This window comes from Podarcis gaigeae (assembly GCF_964106915.1).
Source record: "Podarcis gaigeae genome assembly, chromosome: 14".
NCBI classification, from domain to species: Eukaryota; Metazoa; Chordata; class Lepidosauria; order Squamata; family Lacertidae; genus Podarcis; species Podarcis gaigeae.
In genome coordinates, this window is record NC_139690.1 from 16,172,413 (window position 1) to 16,187,341 (window position 14,929).

Sequence of the window (14,929 nt, forward strand, 5' to 3'; positions counted from 1 at the left end):
AACAAAATAAAGGTGCAGGATCAACACCTAAGGCGCTTGCGAAAACAATGCTTTATATTGATTATGAAGGCTGGTAGCGGCTGCAAGGAGAATTGTCTGGTGGTTTATGCGCTTTGGAGGGGACAGAAAGGCGGGGGCGGGGCTGCCCAGAGCCTGAAAGGGAGAAGAAGGGCAGTGAGTGGATCCTGTAGCTAAGGGCATCCGGGCAACCCTTGCAGGGCTTATCCATTCAACTTCTGTGCCCGGCGTCCATTCCAAACCTCTCTCCCTCGGCGTTCCAAGAACTCTCACTGCTTCCCGTTCTGTCCAATCAGCGCGCAGCAAAAGGAAGTCGAGCCCCGGGGAAAGGGGCGCGGCCTTCTTCGGTCTGCTCATTCATAACTTTGCTGGGTAGCGGGAGGGTGGTGTGTGTTCAGAGGTGAGCCTTCTTGGATGCAGCAGGGGCTTATTCTCAAGTAAAGAGGGTTAGGATGGCAATCTCCTATATTTTAGGAGCTGAGGATTGGGCCGCCGCCCGTCTTTTATCCCTCCGGGTACAACTGGAGCTGCTCCTTTAAGGACAGTTTTGATCCGCCGCTGCAGTTAGCAGAAAACGTCGCTTGCTGATTCATGCATATCTGTTAAAATAGAAGAGGCTGGGGGGGGGGGGGCATGCAATGATCTTCTGAAGACAAGAACCCTTCAGCCAGAGAAAGAGAAAGCAACGTCTGAACACAGGGGAACTAGTAAGCTGCACTGACTGGCAGCGTGAAATATACTCGGAGTCGAGTGTGGATTTCATGCTCTTTATTCAGCTCAGTAGTGAGGAATGCCAGTTCCCCCGAAATGTCTGCTTTACAGTGGTACCTCGGGTTAAGTACTTAATTCGTTCCGGAGGTCTGTACTTAACCTGAAGCACCACTTTAGCTAATGGAGCCTCCCGCCGCCGCCGCACGATTTCTGTTCTCATCCTGAAGCAAAGTTCTTAACCTGAAGCACTATTTCTGGGTTAGCGGAGTCTGTAACCTGAAGCCTATGTAACCCGAGGTACCACTGTATATATATTATTTACACAATGGGCCCCATGTGAATGGCTAATTCCGGGATTCTCCTGTAGACCAATCAGGTTGCAGATTCACTTCCACCTGGAGTTGGATTGGGTGGCTCCTGCGGATCAACCAGACTGCTGCATTCTGGATCCTATTGTTCTAGGACCAATCAGACTGCTGCATTCTGAATCCTATTGTTCTAGGACCAATCAGATTGCTGCATTCTGAATCCTATTATTCTAGGACCAATCAGACTGTGCATTTTGGATCCTATTCAACTCTGTACACAACACAGCGGTTGTCCAGGATTTCTGTCTTTTTTTTTTTGCAAACATAATTTTTTATTGATTTTTAAACCATAACAAACAAAAATAAAAATATTTACATCTTGTTATCACAAATTTCTTTCTTTAAGACTTCCTTCAGCTTCCCCACAAATCATCCGTGCCCTTATTTGAAAAGTTTACGCAAATCCTAGTTTATATTGACATTATTTTCTCTTTTCTTCCTTTTCTCTTTAGACCATATTCCTACTTTTTCACAGAGCCTTTTTAAACCCAACTAGTGTTATCTGGGGACGCGGGTGGCGCTGCGGGTTAAAGCCTCAGCGCCTAGGGCTTGCCGATCGAAAGGTCGGTGGTTCGAATCCCCGCTGCGGGGTGCGCTCCCGTTGCTCGGTCCCAGCGCCTGCCAACCTAGCAGTTCGAAAGCACCCCCGGGTGCAAGTAGATAAATAGGGACCGCTTACCAGCGGGAAGGTAAACGGCGTTTCCGTGTGCGGCTCTGGCTCACCAGAGCAGCGATGTCACGCTGGCCACGTGACCCGGAAGTGTCTCCGGACAGCGCTGGCCCCTGGCCTCTTGAGTGAGATGGGCGCACAACCCCAGAGTCTGGCAAGACTGGCCCGTACGGGCAGGGGTACCTTTACCTTTACCTTTAGTGTTATCTGACCTTCACTTATGTTATCCAGATATTCCACAAGTTTCCCCCAGTCATCAATGAACCTTTGGTCTTTTATATATCTAATTTTCCCCGTCAATCTGTCCATCTCCGCGTAGTCTAACAATTTTGTTCTCCATTCCTCAACCGTCGGTATGTTCTGTTGTTTCCAATTTTGAGCTAGTAGGACTCTTGCGGCCGTTGTTGCATATTGAAAAAAATTACCGTCATTATTCTTTATATCCCTTCCTGCTAGTCCTAACAGGAAAGCCTCCATTTTTTTTTTCAAAGGTGTATCTTAATATACTCTTCATTTCATTATATACGCTTTCCCAAAAACCCTTAACCTTTCTGCATTCCCACCACATGTGGAAGAAGGATCCCTCTTTTTCCCTGCATTTCCAGCATTTGTTACAAGTTTTATACATTTTTGCTAATTTTGCAGGAGTTATATACCATCGGTAAAACATCTTCATGAGGTTCTCCTTTAACGTTATGCAGGCTGTAAATTTAAGGTTTTTTTTCCAAAGTTTCTCCCACTCTTCATAATATATGTTGTGACCGATGTCCAGGGTTTCAGGTGGAAGGCTCTGCCAGGGGAAGGGCCATAGCTCAGTGGTGGAACAAGGGCTATGCCTTGAAAAGCTCCCAGCTTCAGTCTCCAGCATCTTCAGATATCCCTGTCTGAAATCCTGGAAAATTGCTGCCAGTCAGCATAGGCACCGACTCCATGGGGCCTGAGGGGGCCCGAGCCCCCTCAAAAATTCGTTTGGGGGGGCTCTGCCCCCCCAATAATTTAAGAAGATTATTAGTTATATTATGCTTTGTAAAATCACAAAATTATGTTGGTATTTTTTATTTTCCTTGTTTGACGATAGTTACCTTTTAAAATACATTCAGTAATGAGTTAAAACAAAGCCACTCCCGATCTAGAGAGGGGGTGGGGTTGCGGGCTCTCGACCCATCAACAATCTCGCGGGGCTGGCGAGAAGCGGGGATTCCCCCTAGCTCATTAATATTCACCGCCCACGGCAGCAGCCAATCGGTTGCCGCAAAGGGCGGGCCCTCACAGGTTCACTTAAGGTCGGGGCAGCCCGGGGCTCGCCCCTTTCGTTCCCCCAGCAGCAGCGATTTGGAGGTCTTGGGCCCCCCCAATATTTTTTATAAGTCGGTATGGGCCCCTGCCCCCCCAATATTTTTTATAAGTCGACGCCCCTGCCAGTCAGTGTAGACTGAGCTAAATGGGCTTAACTCAGCACAAGGCAGCTTCTTATGTACGTGGAGGCACAGGGGGTTGAACCTGGACCTTCTTCAGATGTTCCACCACTGAGCTATGACCCTTCCACATACATTGTAATTGGTCCAAACTGCCCCCTTGCCTGGCCCTTTTGTAGGGGAGGAACTGTTGTGTTCTCTGTGTGATGCTGTGGTTAGAGTGTTGGGCTAGGGTTGAAATCCCTTGCAGAGCCACAAACCCAGTCAGTCTCTCGGTCTGCCTACCTCACAGGGGTGTTGTCAGAATAAAAGGGAGTCGGAGAACCATGCACGCACCACTGCTTGCAGAACTTGACTTGATCGTGCTTGTTAATCAGTAACTGCAGAAAATAGATGCAAAAGGTTTGCTTCTAATGCAAGCCTTCTTTTAAAAAAAAACACACCAGGATTCTCACTGGAGGAACACAATGGCACTTTCTGGGTCCTATTATCTCCAGCATATAAGCAGCCTTTTTAATTTTTTTCCCCCTGCTTTGTACCTGTTCTGTTTTCAAAGGTTTGTGTGGGCTTCCCTCTTTTCCTATGCTTTGTATTCTGTATCACCAAGACTTAATAATTAGCTGGTTCCCAAAAGGCCAGATTTACATGAGTGGGTGGATTCAATAGGAGCAATACAACCAGCCTCCCACAGAGAGATGGGAGGTATACAATACGTAGTTTAAGAGCTTAGTACCAGTGGCGTAGCATGGGTTGTCAGCACCCAGGGCAAGGCAAGTAATTTGCGGCCCCTAACCCGTGGATTTGCGCCCCCTAACCCGTGGATTTGCGCCCCCTAACCCTAACCCCCAGGTGTTGCGCCCGGTGCGGCCAGCCCCCCCTGCACCCCCCACGCTACGCCACTGCTTAGTACATCTTTTCCCTAATATAAAGATAGCTGTAGCTTGTACAACAATGTTTTGGGAGCCAATGGAACAATTCTAAGATACATTAAAGGGTCTTTTGACTTACAAGTGTCCAAAATTTGGCTAGTAACATTTAAGTGATTTATCAACTGGTTAGAACTCTCCCCCCCTTCAGAACTAACAGTTTGCTCCAATGTAAATTTATGTGGATTTAACTGTTTAATTCAATTAGCTCAAAGACTGACAACGCAGCCAAAGGGTTACTTACTCCCCGATAAGTAACTCCACTTTCCTGGGAATAAGGCCGATTGAACTCAGTAGGTGTTACTTCTGAGGAGATGTGCAACAGATTGTGCGACAAGATTCTTTTTACCAGGTTGGTTCTCTCGTTAACGTGCAACCGGGCAAAGGCAAGATTATAAGGCAGTACAGCTGAATCCTGTTTAGTTTTGTACAAATAAGTGCTGTACGCATATCCTCCTCTGTATCTTCTGCCAGATTTTCCACTAGAGGGCGCGCCGTTCCCAGCTATAGAAGAAATCTAAGTTGATTTTCAACAGGTTGGAAACGGCGCAATCACATTTCAGCAAACCCTTTCACGAGGTTATGTTTAGTTCCTTGGTGCGTATTTTTAACTTCAGTGGCACGGATGGAATAGCAAGACACTTTGGCTTTCTGTTGATTCTGTGACCATTCCAGGCTTTCCTTTAGCCCACAATTGAGTTATCTGCCAGCAAAAAGGGGACACATTTCCCCGAGGAGGTGGGTTCACTGCATAAGAAAAGCGGCGCGGTTTGATAGATGTAACCGCACCTCGAAGGAGAGGAGGACGCGTGGAGATCTATGGCTGCGCACGGGGTTTGCGTAAAGGCGCCGCCTGCCCTGCAAAGGAAGGCTAAGGTTTAAGCATCAATTTGCAAGCCTGTATTTCTCAACCGGCGACGCCGACTCTTCTGTGCTGCCTTTGATGCAGTAGAGAGGAGGAAAGTTTGCTCCTCCCTCTCCTAAACGACTCGCATCTCTGGCGGCGGCAGGTAAGGAGTAGTTACCCTTAATAAGTTTTCTTCGTGATAAGATGGTCCTTTCGAATGCTAGACAGTTATGAGAATCTCGGTCAACCTACTTGCATTCACACGTGACAGTTTTATACTAGCTTCCTTAAGGCGATGCTTTAACGCAAATGTAAACCTTCCATCGGCCAGAATGTGCCTTCGGTTTCTCGGTCGAGTTCCTTCGCGCATTCTCATGTGCTATAGGGGAGGCTGCACGTATTCCACGTGGCGCGCAAGCATCCTCAAGCCCGGGTCGTAAAATTAGCCATTTGCAAAAAGAGTAGCTGGCCCCCAGTTAATTATACGTTTGACATAATACCAGCCCGGGAAGGTATACAATTCCGCTTCCGCAATGTTTCCCTGTTTTTGAGGTGGAAATAATAGAATGCAAGTACATAGAATTTGATTTATCTCTTTGATTACGCTTTATTTGAGAGCGGGCAGCTGAACGTGTGAACTGACTGCGGCAAGCACTGGGTGTATGGTAAGCGGAACCAAAGCTCCATTTTCGATGTAAGAGCTGAGACAGTTTATTTACACATGCAAATAGTGATTTAATATTGCACCCATCCGGTTGACGTCTATGTAGGAACGAATCAGCTTCAGAAATTGGATATATATACAATTGATATATAGATAGATAGATAGATAGATAGATAGATAGATAGATAGAAGACGTGGGGTGCATTTATAAAGGCTGCAATCCTGAGCACTTTAATCCGGAGTAAGTACCATTGTGTTCACTGGGTTTCAAGTATCCGTATGGAGAGGCCAGAAATGTGCAAAGCAGAATTTCACAGCCTCAGCCCGAAGGATGTTTACTCGGAAGCAAGTCCTACTGCGTTCACTGGGGCCTACGCCCAGGTAAATGTAGCGAGGGCGAGGCTGCAATCCTAGACACGTTTACTAGGAGCTAAGCTTCATTGAACACAGTGGGACTTCACTTCCGAGCAAAAGGCGTGCGTCGGATTGAGCTGTTTGGCTTCACTTGTGCGCAGGCATTTCAAAGGGCTACATTGCGGCCGCCTGATTTGAATAACTATTGCTGCCTCTCACTCAATGATGTTGCTTTTATTACATTTACGCTGCACACCGCCCATCGAAGGGCGATTTTGGGAATGATTCGCCGTGGCTGCAATTTTAGGCATGCTTCCATGAAAAAGTGCTAACTAGGGAGAGTGCTAAGGGTCGGCATGTAAGTAACTGTCAAGGCTGTTTTTGTAATGGCTTTTGCCTGCAACGGGTCCTCCTCCTGCTCGCTGTCTGCAGCCTCGCCTTTCCAGCCACCTAAGTTGTAGAAGACCTTATGGGCTTAATACTCAAGTCCGTAAGGTTTTGTATTTAAAAAGTTGTTCATGCCTTTTTGGAGAACGCCGAGCATCGCCCCAAACCCTCTCAATAGGATTAGGTTGATTAATAATAATAATACAAAAATAATACCCAGGCTATCTGGGTGGTTTTCCCAAGTGGTGTGTGTGAATGAAAGAAAGGCACTCTGTACGGGCTCAGAGGCACTCTCCCCCCGCTCCTTGCATCCCATTGGCTCTCCCCTTCCCGCGTCGAGGCGCCTTTTGCCTGCAGGGCGCGCGCGGCGGAGCAGGTGGCGGCGCGGGAGCTCCAAGAGACGCGCGCCGTCGCCTGGCCTTGCGCGCTGCTTGAGCTGCCCTGCGGGAGGAGGAGGCGGCGGTGGCGGCGGCGCCGGCGCCCTCGCTCTCTCCGCCACTTCCTCCGAGGCCCTCGGCTAAGTCGGTCTGGCGGGGCTTGTGGGCTGGAGGAGCCTGGAGGGAGCGAGCCAGCCAAGCTCGAAGGGCGGGCGCTTGTTCGCCTGCCAGCTCCGCTTTGCAAGCATGCGGCGTCGGCGTCCCTGGTGCTTTGACAGGAGGAGAGGCTTCGCCTTGCTGCCTCCGCCGCCGCCGCCGAGTCCACGCCTGCTCCCTTCCCCCTGAGGAGAGGGAGAGGGAAAACGCCGTCGCGTGAGGTGGTTGGCTACGCCGCAGGGACTTGCGCCCCGAAGTTGAGCAAAGGTATCCCCAAAGCGCGCGCGTGCGGAGTTTGGCGCCCGCGCGCGCTGCGCCGAAGTTGCACCCAGGACAGGCGCGCGCGGGGTGCCGGTGAGAGGGCGCTCTCGCGAAGAGAGGGGCGCGCGGGGGGCTCCACTTGCACCCTGAGAGGGTATTTAGCGCGGGGCTCTGAGTGGGACCCTGGATTGGTACTTGGTAAGCAAAGTACCTCTCTGAGCAAAGAGGGTCAGATTTGATGAAGTGAACATGCGTGAGGGCCGACCAAAGTTGTTGAGCTTTTTTAGGATTTTACCCAGAAGATAGACTGCTATAGGGGCCGGATTAGGACATGCCTGGGATGAAGGAAAGGGCGGTGTTCTCTCTAGAACAGCTTGCTCAGTGGTGCCGACAAGGGACTTGGCAGCTTTTCAAGAGGTGCCCTCTCAGCTTTGCTCTCCACTCCAGGGCAAATGTCTGCTTTGCCCCCAGGCTTCATTCTGGGATTCGGACAGCCAACCTTTTCACGTGGGCTGAAGCAGGTGGTGGGATGTTTTCAGAGGGGAGTACAGAGGATGGGCTCCAGAGCTCTGCTCTTTGGCTGATGGGTTGTGGCCTGATCCGAGGGGTGTTGCTGCAAGAGCGCTACCACCACGCAAATATAGGGTAAAAGATTAAGGAAAAAGGGTCCCCAAACACATGTTTGGGTTAAAAGTGGGTCCTGGGTCTGAAGAGACACTTTCTCTGGAGGAACAAAAGATTGAAATCTCTACACAGTGTTTGCTGCGTGCAGGCAGGCTGCACAGACACAGTGCCCAAGAGTTATTAGCATGGCGGGGAGAGCCGTGTATAACCGCCCTGCAGATCTAAACACTATTCCGGCATCGTTTTAGAAACCCTTATTTGGAAATAGGCTATAGCACTATCAATATGCGCGGCAGGAAAGATCTGTTTTTGTGCTGAGATATCTTCGAGACTGGCATGTGTGTGTGAGTGTGCATGTGGGAGGGGCAGCTATTGGAGGAACAGGTGTTGCTTTAACTGGGTGGCGAAGAGAGAGCCTTGGAGAGATGGATCTGGCAGCCTCTTTAATGTAGTCACATTTATTGTATTTTATTTTCAAAAATAATTCCTTCTCACGTGACCTTGGGGTGGGTTGCAATATTAAAGCATCAATCACAAGCCAATAAAACAGCAGCAAATCACTAAAATCCAACCATCTGTTAACATATTATATAACACCCGCCGATTATGCCTGTATCCAACTAAGTTTTACTCTGAGTAGCTCCATTAAAATTGACAATCCTAAATCAGGTCCATAAATGTCAACAAGTCTACTCTTTGAGTATTGATGATGGATGCAAACTGAAAGTGTTCAGCTGGTGTCAAAAAATGGACAACATTGATGCCAGCTGGATCTTTAGGGGATGCTTGTTCCATAACTTGGGTGCTGTTACAGAGGAAGTCCTCTTGCAGGTCACAGACCCCTGAATTTTGCTGAATGATGGAACTACAGCGGTATCTCTGGTTAAGTACTTCATTTGTTCCGGAGGTCCGTACTTAACCTGAAACTGTACTTGACCTGAAGCACCACTTTAGCTAATGGGGCCTCTTGCTGCTGCCGTGCCACCGGAGCACAATTTCTGTTCTCATCCTGAAGCAAAGTTCTTAACCTGAAGCACTATTTCTGGGTTAGCAGAGTCTGTAACCTGAAGCGTATGTAACCTGAAACATATGTAACCCGAGGTACCACTGTACTAAAAGGACCCCTGAGTGGATCTCAGACTCATAGCTGTCAACTTACAGATTTGAAAATAAGGGACCAGCAGCCTTGAAAATAAGGGACCAGCAGCCAAAAGAAGGGACCTGCAGCCTCACCTGTTCCAGGCACTCCAGTCTTCCTGTCCTCCTGCAGTCTGGTCAAACTCATGCTGGTAGCTTCGAGAACACTGTCCAACCAACTTTGTAACCAGAGGTTCAACTGAATAGAATCTGAATCACATGCACCACAAGGCCTATGCAGCCTCAACTTAAGATGGCTCCCCGGCCTGGCTTTGCACTGCAAAGTTTGCAGCAGCACGTGCAACAAAATGGCGTCCAGCATTCAAAACCCCCCTCAGCTTGCATTAGCTAGCCACACACAAGGCATGCAAGCTCCACCCCCCCAGTCATTCTTAGACTTCTTATTGGGTGAGCAACACAGCCAAGCAACACAGTTGGAGCCTCCCTCCTCCCTGGCTGGCAGGGAGGGAGGGAGAGGAGCTGCATCCTTTGAAATTTAAGGGACATTTAAGGGACATCTATCAATAACGGACAGCAGCGGGACATGGCGCTGGAATAAGGGACTGTCCCTTCAAATAAGGGACACTTGACAGCTATGCTCAGACTACGTGCAGGACAGTAGTCGGAGAGAAATGAGTCCTTCATGTAGCCAAATGCCAAGCTTTTCAGGGCTTTACATAACAGAACCAAACCTTGAATTGGGCTTGGTGACAAATTGGCAGTGAGTACAGGTCTTTTAGGACTGTTATTATATGGTTTAGAGCCATTGGATCCACCCAAACAGTCTTCAAGAGCAGCCCCAAGTAGAGCACAATGCAGTAGTCTAAGCAAGAGGTTACAAATGCAGTAGTCTAAGCAAGAGGTTACAAATAACTATAGCCTGACTTCCCTTGTCCTGTTTAGGATAATTTGATCTTGTTGCATCCATTATTTATTGCATTTATATCCACCCCCAAAGGAGCTCAGAGTGACATACTCAGGAGCTGAGTTTTATCTTCAAAACAACCCTGTGAAGTAGGTAGGTTGGGCTGAGAGTCCTCAACTCAGTAAAGTTTAATGGCTGAATGGAGATTTGTACCTGGCTCTCGATGGTCCCAGTCTGGGGGGGGTGGGGGACAATTTTGAACCCGAGGGCCACATTCTGGCAGAAGGTGAGAGGAAGGATGAGATTTTTCTTGGGAGGAGCGATTTGTCCCCAGTGAAGGCTGACAGAATTAGGTGCCCAAGATTTCCCATGGAGATGATGTTTCTTCTTCTCAGGGATATTGCAAACCCTGTGGTCTTGAGAACATGGGTGGTTGCCAGATAAGCTGGCCAACTTTTATCATATTGCAGTAATAGCCTGGATGAAAGAAAGGGACAGTAAAAACCAGTAGCCCCTTGCGTGCGGTTTCAAATCTGCAGAGATTTTACACACAAAGAGCTTTTCCGTGCCGCGGGGACAGCGGTTCAACATTGCCCTTTACATGGAAACAGTTAACAGTCCTTGTATTCTAATCCACGAATCGGCGGGGCCCCTCCCCAAAGCGAGTGAGGATTGTCGCTTTTCTGCCACGGGGCTGAGTAGCCAACACGGCTGGAACTGTTACGGATCCCAAAGTCCCAGAGTTGGGTTCCTTGGCTTGGGAAGCAGGGCAGGGGAAAAAAAAAAAGGAAGAGTGTTGAAATAGCTTTGCAAGGTTCAGTTTCTTCTTGGCTCCTGTGTGCGTATATGGTAATGGAGGGGGGGGGAATAACGGGGAAGGAGGTTACAGGCTTGATAAACTGACTCGTGAGCGAGAGAAAAACCTAGCTGGCTTTTGCTCCTCTGGCCAGCTCCCCCACCCTCCTGTCCTTATTGGAGTACCTCAGCCTCCACGCTGCGATCATGCTGTTCTCTGTGAGTCTGCTTTTCTGGCCAGCACAAACCTCGGCTGTTATGGTTGCACCGTTTCCAAAGTCCGGGTTGTATTCACTGCCCAGTTTGCTTTAGTCATTCAGATTCTGGCGGGGTGCATTGACTTTTCCCCTTCTTCTTTTGCTTACAGCTTCTCCCCCCCCCCCTTAAAGGTGCAAGAGGAGAATGGCTTATGCCAAGTCCACAGGACTCTCGTGGGAGATCACCTGGTTCACAGTGACAGCCATCTGTGCCCATCTACAGGTAGGCAAGAGGGTTGCAGTCTCAGCAGCTGCTTGAAGATGGGATGATGGATTAATCCTACGGACGAAAGGGGGAAATCCCGGCAAGTCGCTGGGATGGGCAGCGCGCTCTAGCGTGTTGCTGGTGTTCGAATCAAAGGCAGCTGTAGTAGGAAAGGCAATTTTTGTTGCTGCTGTTCCCATCCTTCCTTTAGATGACTTACATTCCACCTTTTTTCTTACAAGCCACTAGGCAGTTTACAGCAAAACCGTATTAGATAAAAAGAATGCATAAAAATAACACAGTCCTTAAAATAACTAATAACAAATCGCTGAGTAGCAATTGTGAATAGCAGCATCCTAGGGGTGAAGGAGGAGAAATCTGATTTAAATCGCGCCTAAAGGTGAACTTGCCCGCTTAGTGCTTTCTGAAACACACCAGCCACCCTTGGAAATTCTCACTTTTTAAGATTTTGCAGCGCAGTTCTCCAGCCCAAGTAATGTGCACAAAAATGCATAAGCTAGGTCAAAGTGTGCATTTAAGTACATATATTAGTGAAAATGGCACACAAAAAGGCATTGTGTTAGGAAATTGTGCTTGCAAAAATACAGAATGCATACCAAAAAAGCTTGTGATTTTTCATGTGTGTGTTTTAAAATTGCAATGTGGAAAACTGGATTTACGATGGGAAAGATGAGAAACCAAGAAAACCAAAATCGACAGATTCATCTACACCTAGCAGCAGTTATTCCCCAGCTTTCACGTGAGTAGGAACAAGAGGCGGGCCGAGGAAAGCTGCCCGATGTGGGATATCTTGAGGGGCCTGAGTGGCAGACATTTAAATGCTATGGAGATTGGATTTCTGAAGTTGGCCAGAACTCAGAAGGTCCCACGTTCAATCCTTGGCGCCTCTAGTCAAAAGGACCTGGGAGCAGGGAAAAGCCTTTTGCCTGAGACCCTGGAGAGCTGCTGCCAGTCAGAGCAGGCAGTGATGTGCTAGGCGGACAAATAGGCTGATGTGGCAGAAGTCAGCTTGCTATGTTGGATAATACTCTGTCTAGAGTCCAGAGGAAGGCCACAGACTAGACAGCTAAATCCAAGGTCAGATTAAGACTTTGCCATTGCCTGTGTTGGCAGATCCAAATGTCACAGCACTCCCCCTGCCCTGGTTAAACATATTGTGGGTTGGACAGAAGGAACAGTGAGTTGAAGGAAAGCAGTTGCTAATTCTGTCCTGCAAACCCAGGGTTAGCAAGCGTTGTGTGTTGCTTCCCCACCAATGTCATAGACAATTCCCATTATCCCCTGCCAGCATGGCAAATAATGGGAGTTGCAGTCCACAACATGAGGAGGGCACAACGTTTGCTACCCCTGTTCAAGTGCTAGCAATTTGAACAACAGGCTCTGTAGCAGGTCTCACATCTCATAAAGCAGAGCAACTTTCTCATGCAACTCTCTGTTATTAGGCCTAAAGCAGCTGTTGGGTGAGCGTAAGACACCTTCCACATGTAAAAAGGCTTTCCCTCATCTGGATTCAACCCAATGTTATAAGATAAATATTTGGCCATTTCCAGATTTCGTCTGGTTATTATAAGAACCTTGGCTGCAATCCTAACCCTTCTCACCTGGGAGTAAGCCCCATCGGATTCAAGGGGGCTTACTTCTGTGAGTAGACATGGTTAGGATTGCAATGCATTTTAATATGGAGAATTTGGGTGCCTGCGTTTTCTTGTTTTCTCTCTCCCCATCTCCTTTTGTATATTCAGGTTGTGAGCCTGAGGGGTAGGTAGGGACTGTGCTGATTTGTAAGCGATTCTGAGAACCTTCTCGGACAAGGAGCAGGGTAGAAATGGTTTAAACAAATTTCTGCCTTTAAATGATACGTCAGACTGGAAATGGGAGAATCTGTGAATATAGGTTGCTCATTTTTCTAGATCTAAAATTCAGTCCTCAACGTTTCTTCATCAGTTTGTGACACACACACCCTGAGCCATAATGAAAGTTTATCAGCTTTTTAGCGTGAATTTATTCTAATAAACACACGTTTGGATGTTGTTTTCCTCACTGACACACTTTTCTAAAGCACGTGTTTATTTAATGCATTTTTGTGCATTATTTTCGCAGATATATGAATTTGCATGCACACCTTCCCCGAGTGTATGGATTTTTAAAAAACATGTTACTTGGCAGGGTTGCCTTAATCTACTTCAGGATACAGCTGGCCCTAGTCATCTTTCTTATGGTTTATAGCTAAACAATAAAAATATTACGATTAGTACTTCTCATCTCCCTGTACTGTGGTACCTTGGGTTACATACACTTCAGGTTACAGACTCCACTAACCCAGAAATAGTGCTTCAGGTTAAGAACTTTGCTTCAGGATAAGAACAGAAATCAGGCTCCGGTGGCGCGGCAGCAGCAGGAGGCCCCATTAGCTAAAGTGCTGCTTCAGGTTAAGAACAGTTTCAGGTTAAGTACGGACCTCGGGGACAAATTAAGTACTTAACCTGAGGTACCACTGTATAAAAGATTTGCTGCTTGTCCCCCCGCCCCGCCCCCTTCTGCTTATAAGATCAGTTAGAACCAGCGGCGTAGCTAGCCTGCAGGGCGGCTGAAGAGGAGGCGGCGGATGACCGCGGGCCCCATGCCACTGGAAAAGGTGCCTGAGCCACCACATCACCCCTGGGAGAGACATGTGGCTCGGGCATGCTGCAGGCCCCACAGTAAGTGTCGCCTGCTGGGTGAGTGGCACCCGGTGCACCCCCTGCCCCCATCTACACTGCTGGTTAGAACTGCCAACAACAAGATTGCGATAATTCTGAGGTAGAATGGTGGTTTTGTGTTAAAAGCTCTATATTCTGAGGTAAAATGGTGGGTTCAAATTGAAAGCTCTGAGGTAAAATGGTGGCTTTGCCTTCAAACCTATGCTTCTGCGTAGACTTTAAAAGCCAGATTAGAAACCTCCCCAAAGGAGAGATGCTTACGAATCTGCCAAGCGTACTGTTCAATGAAATATTTGGTTTTATCTCTGACATGGCTATTCAGTGACAGCATTACCGCAAAGCTTATGCAAGTTCCTGCAGTTGCTTTATGACTAATGGCAGCTTTTAAAATTTGTATTCTTGGGATCCAAACAGCTGCTTTCCCCAGTTTGCTGGGATAGGAAAAAAACCAAGGGATATTAGAAAGTCAAGTAGTACTGCTTTTAAAATTAGTTTTATGCTAACATGCTTGTTTATATATTCTACTTGCTTTGATCAAAATAACAACACCGAGAACCAGTGATAGCAAGAATAGGTTGTTTGCCTCAGCATTTTATTCCTCTTCCTTCAGTCACTATTTCATTGAGAGTTGTAGCATTCTTAGAATAAATTGGAATAAATAAGAATTATCTTAAGATAAAACTTTTCCAACATGATTGGCTTGAATCTGCCACCAACATATCTGTTTCAGTCTTGAGCATGAGAGGAACACAGGAACTGACTTTATATAGACCAGGCATGGCCAAACTTGGCCCTCCAGCTGTTTTGGGACTACAACTCCCATCATCCCTAGCTAACAGGACCAGTGGTCAGGGAATTGTAGTCCCAAAACAGCTGGAGGGCCAAGTTTGGCCATGTCTGATATAGACAGAAGGTCATCAAGCCCGAAGCCCAGTGGTTAGTTTACCTGTAGCCCTCCAGATGTTGTTGGATTCCAACTCCCATCATTGCCAGCTGGAGTCATTGTCCAGCAGTGGACCGCAGGTTCTCCATTCCAGGCATGTACTGTTCACTGTCTTACGAGAACGACATTTTCCAGATGTAAATCTGAAATCAGATCCAGGCATTGGGGTTGCAAACCAGCCAACAATAATGGGTGCATACAGACCAACTCCTGGATAATTATTTCTTAC

At 47.7% G+C, this 14,929-nt stretch overlaps 1 protein-coding gene across 2 annotated transcripts in view; it reads left to right on the plus strand.

Annotated features, from left to right (window-relative positions):
• Window positions 1-4,676: 4,676 nt before the first annotated feature.
• Window positions 4,677-14,929, plus strand: part of ADAMTSL3 (ADAMTS like 3) — a 283,528-nt gene continuing 273,275 nt past the window's right edge. Inside the window, exons 1-2 of one of the 2 annotated variants that reach the window (XM_083712399.1) lie at window positions 4,677-5,118; window positions 10,943-11,055. In XM_083712399.1, coding sequence (XP_083568525.1) covers window positions 10,978-11,055 — 78 coding nt within the window. In that variant the 5' untranslated portion in view covers window positions 4,677-5,118; window positions 10,943-10,977. Of the gene's footprint in view, window positions 5,119-10,942; window positions 11,056-13,648; window positions 13,758-14,929 lie in introns of those variants that run through there. The other variant, XM_083712400.1, reaches the window with a different exon arrangement.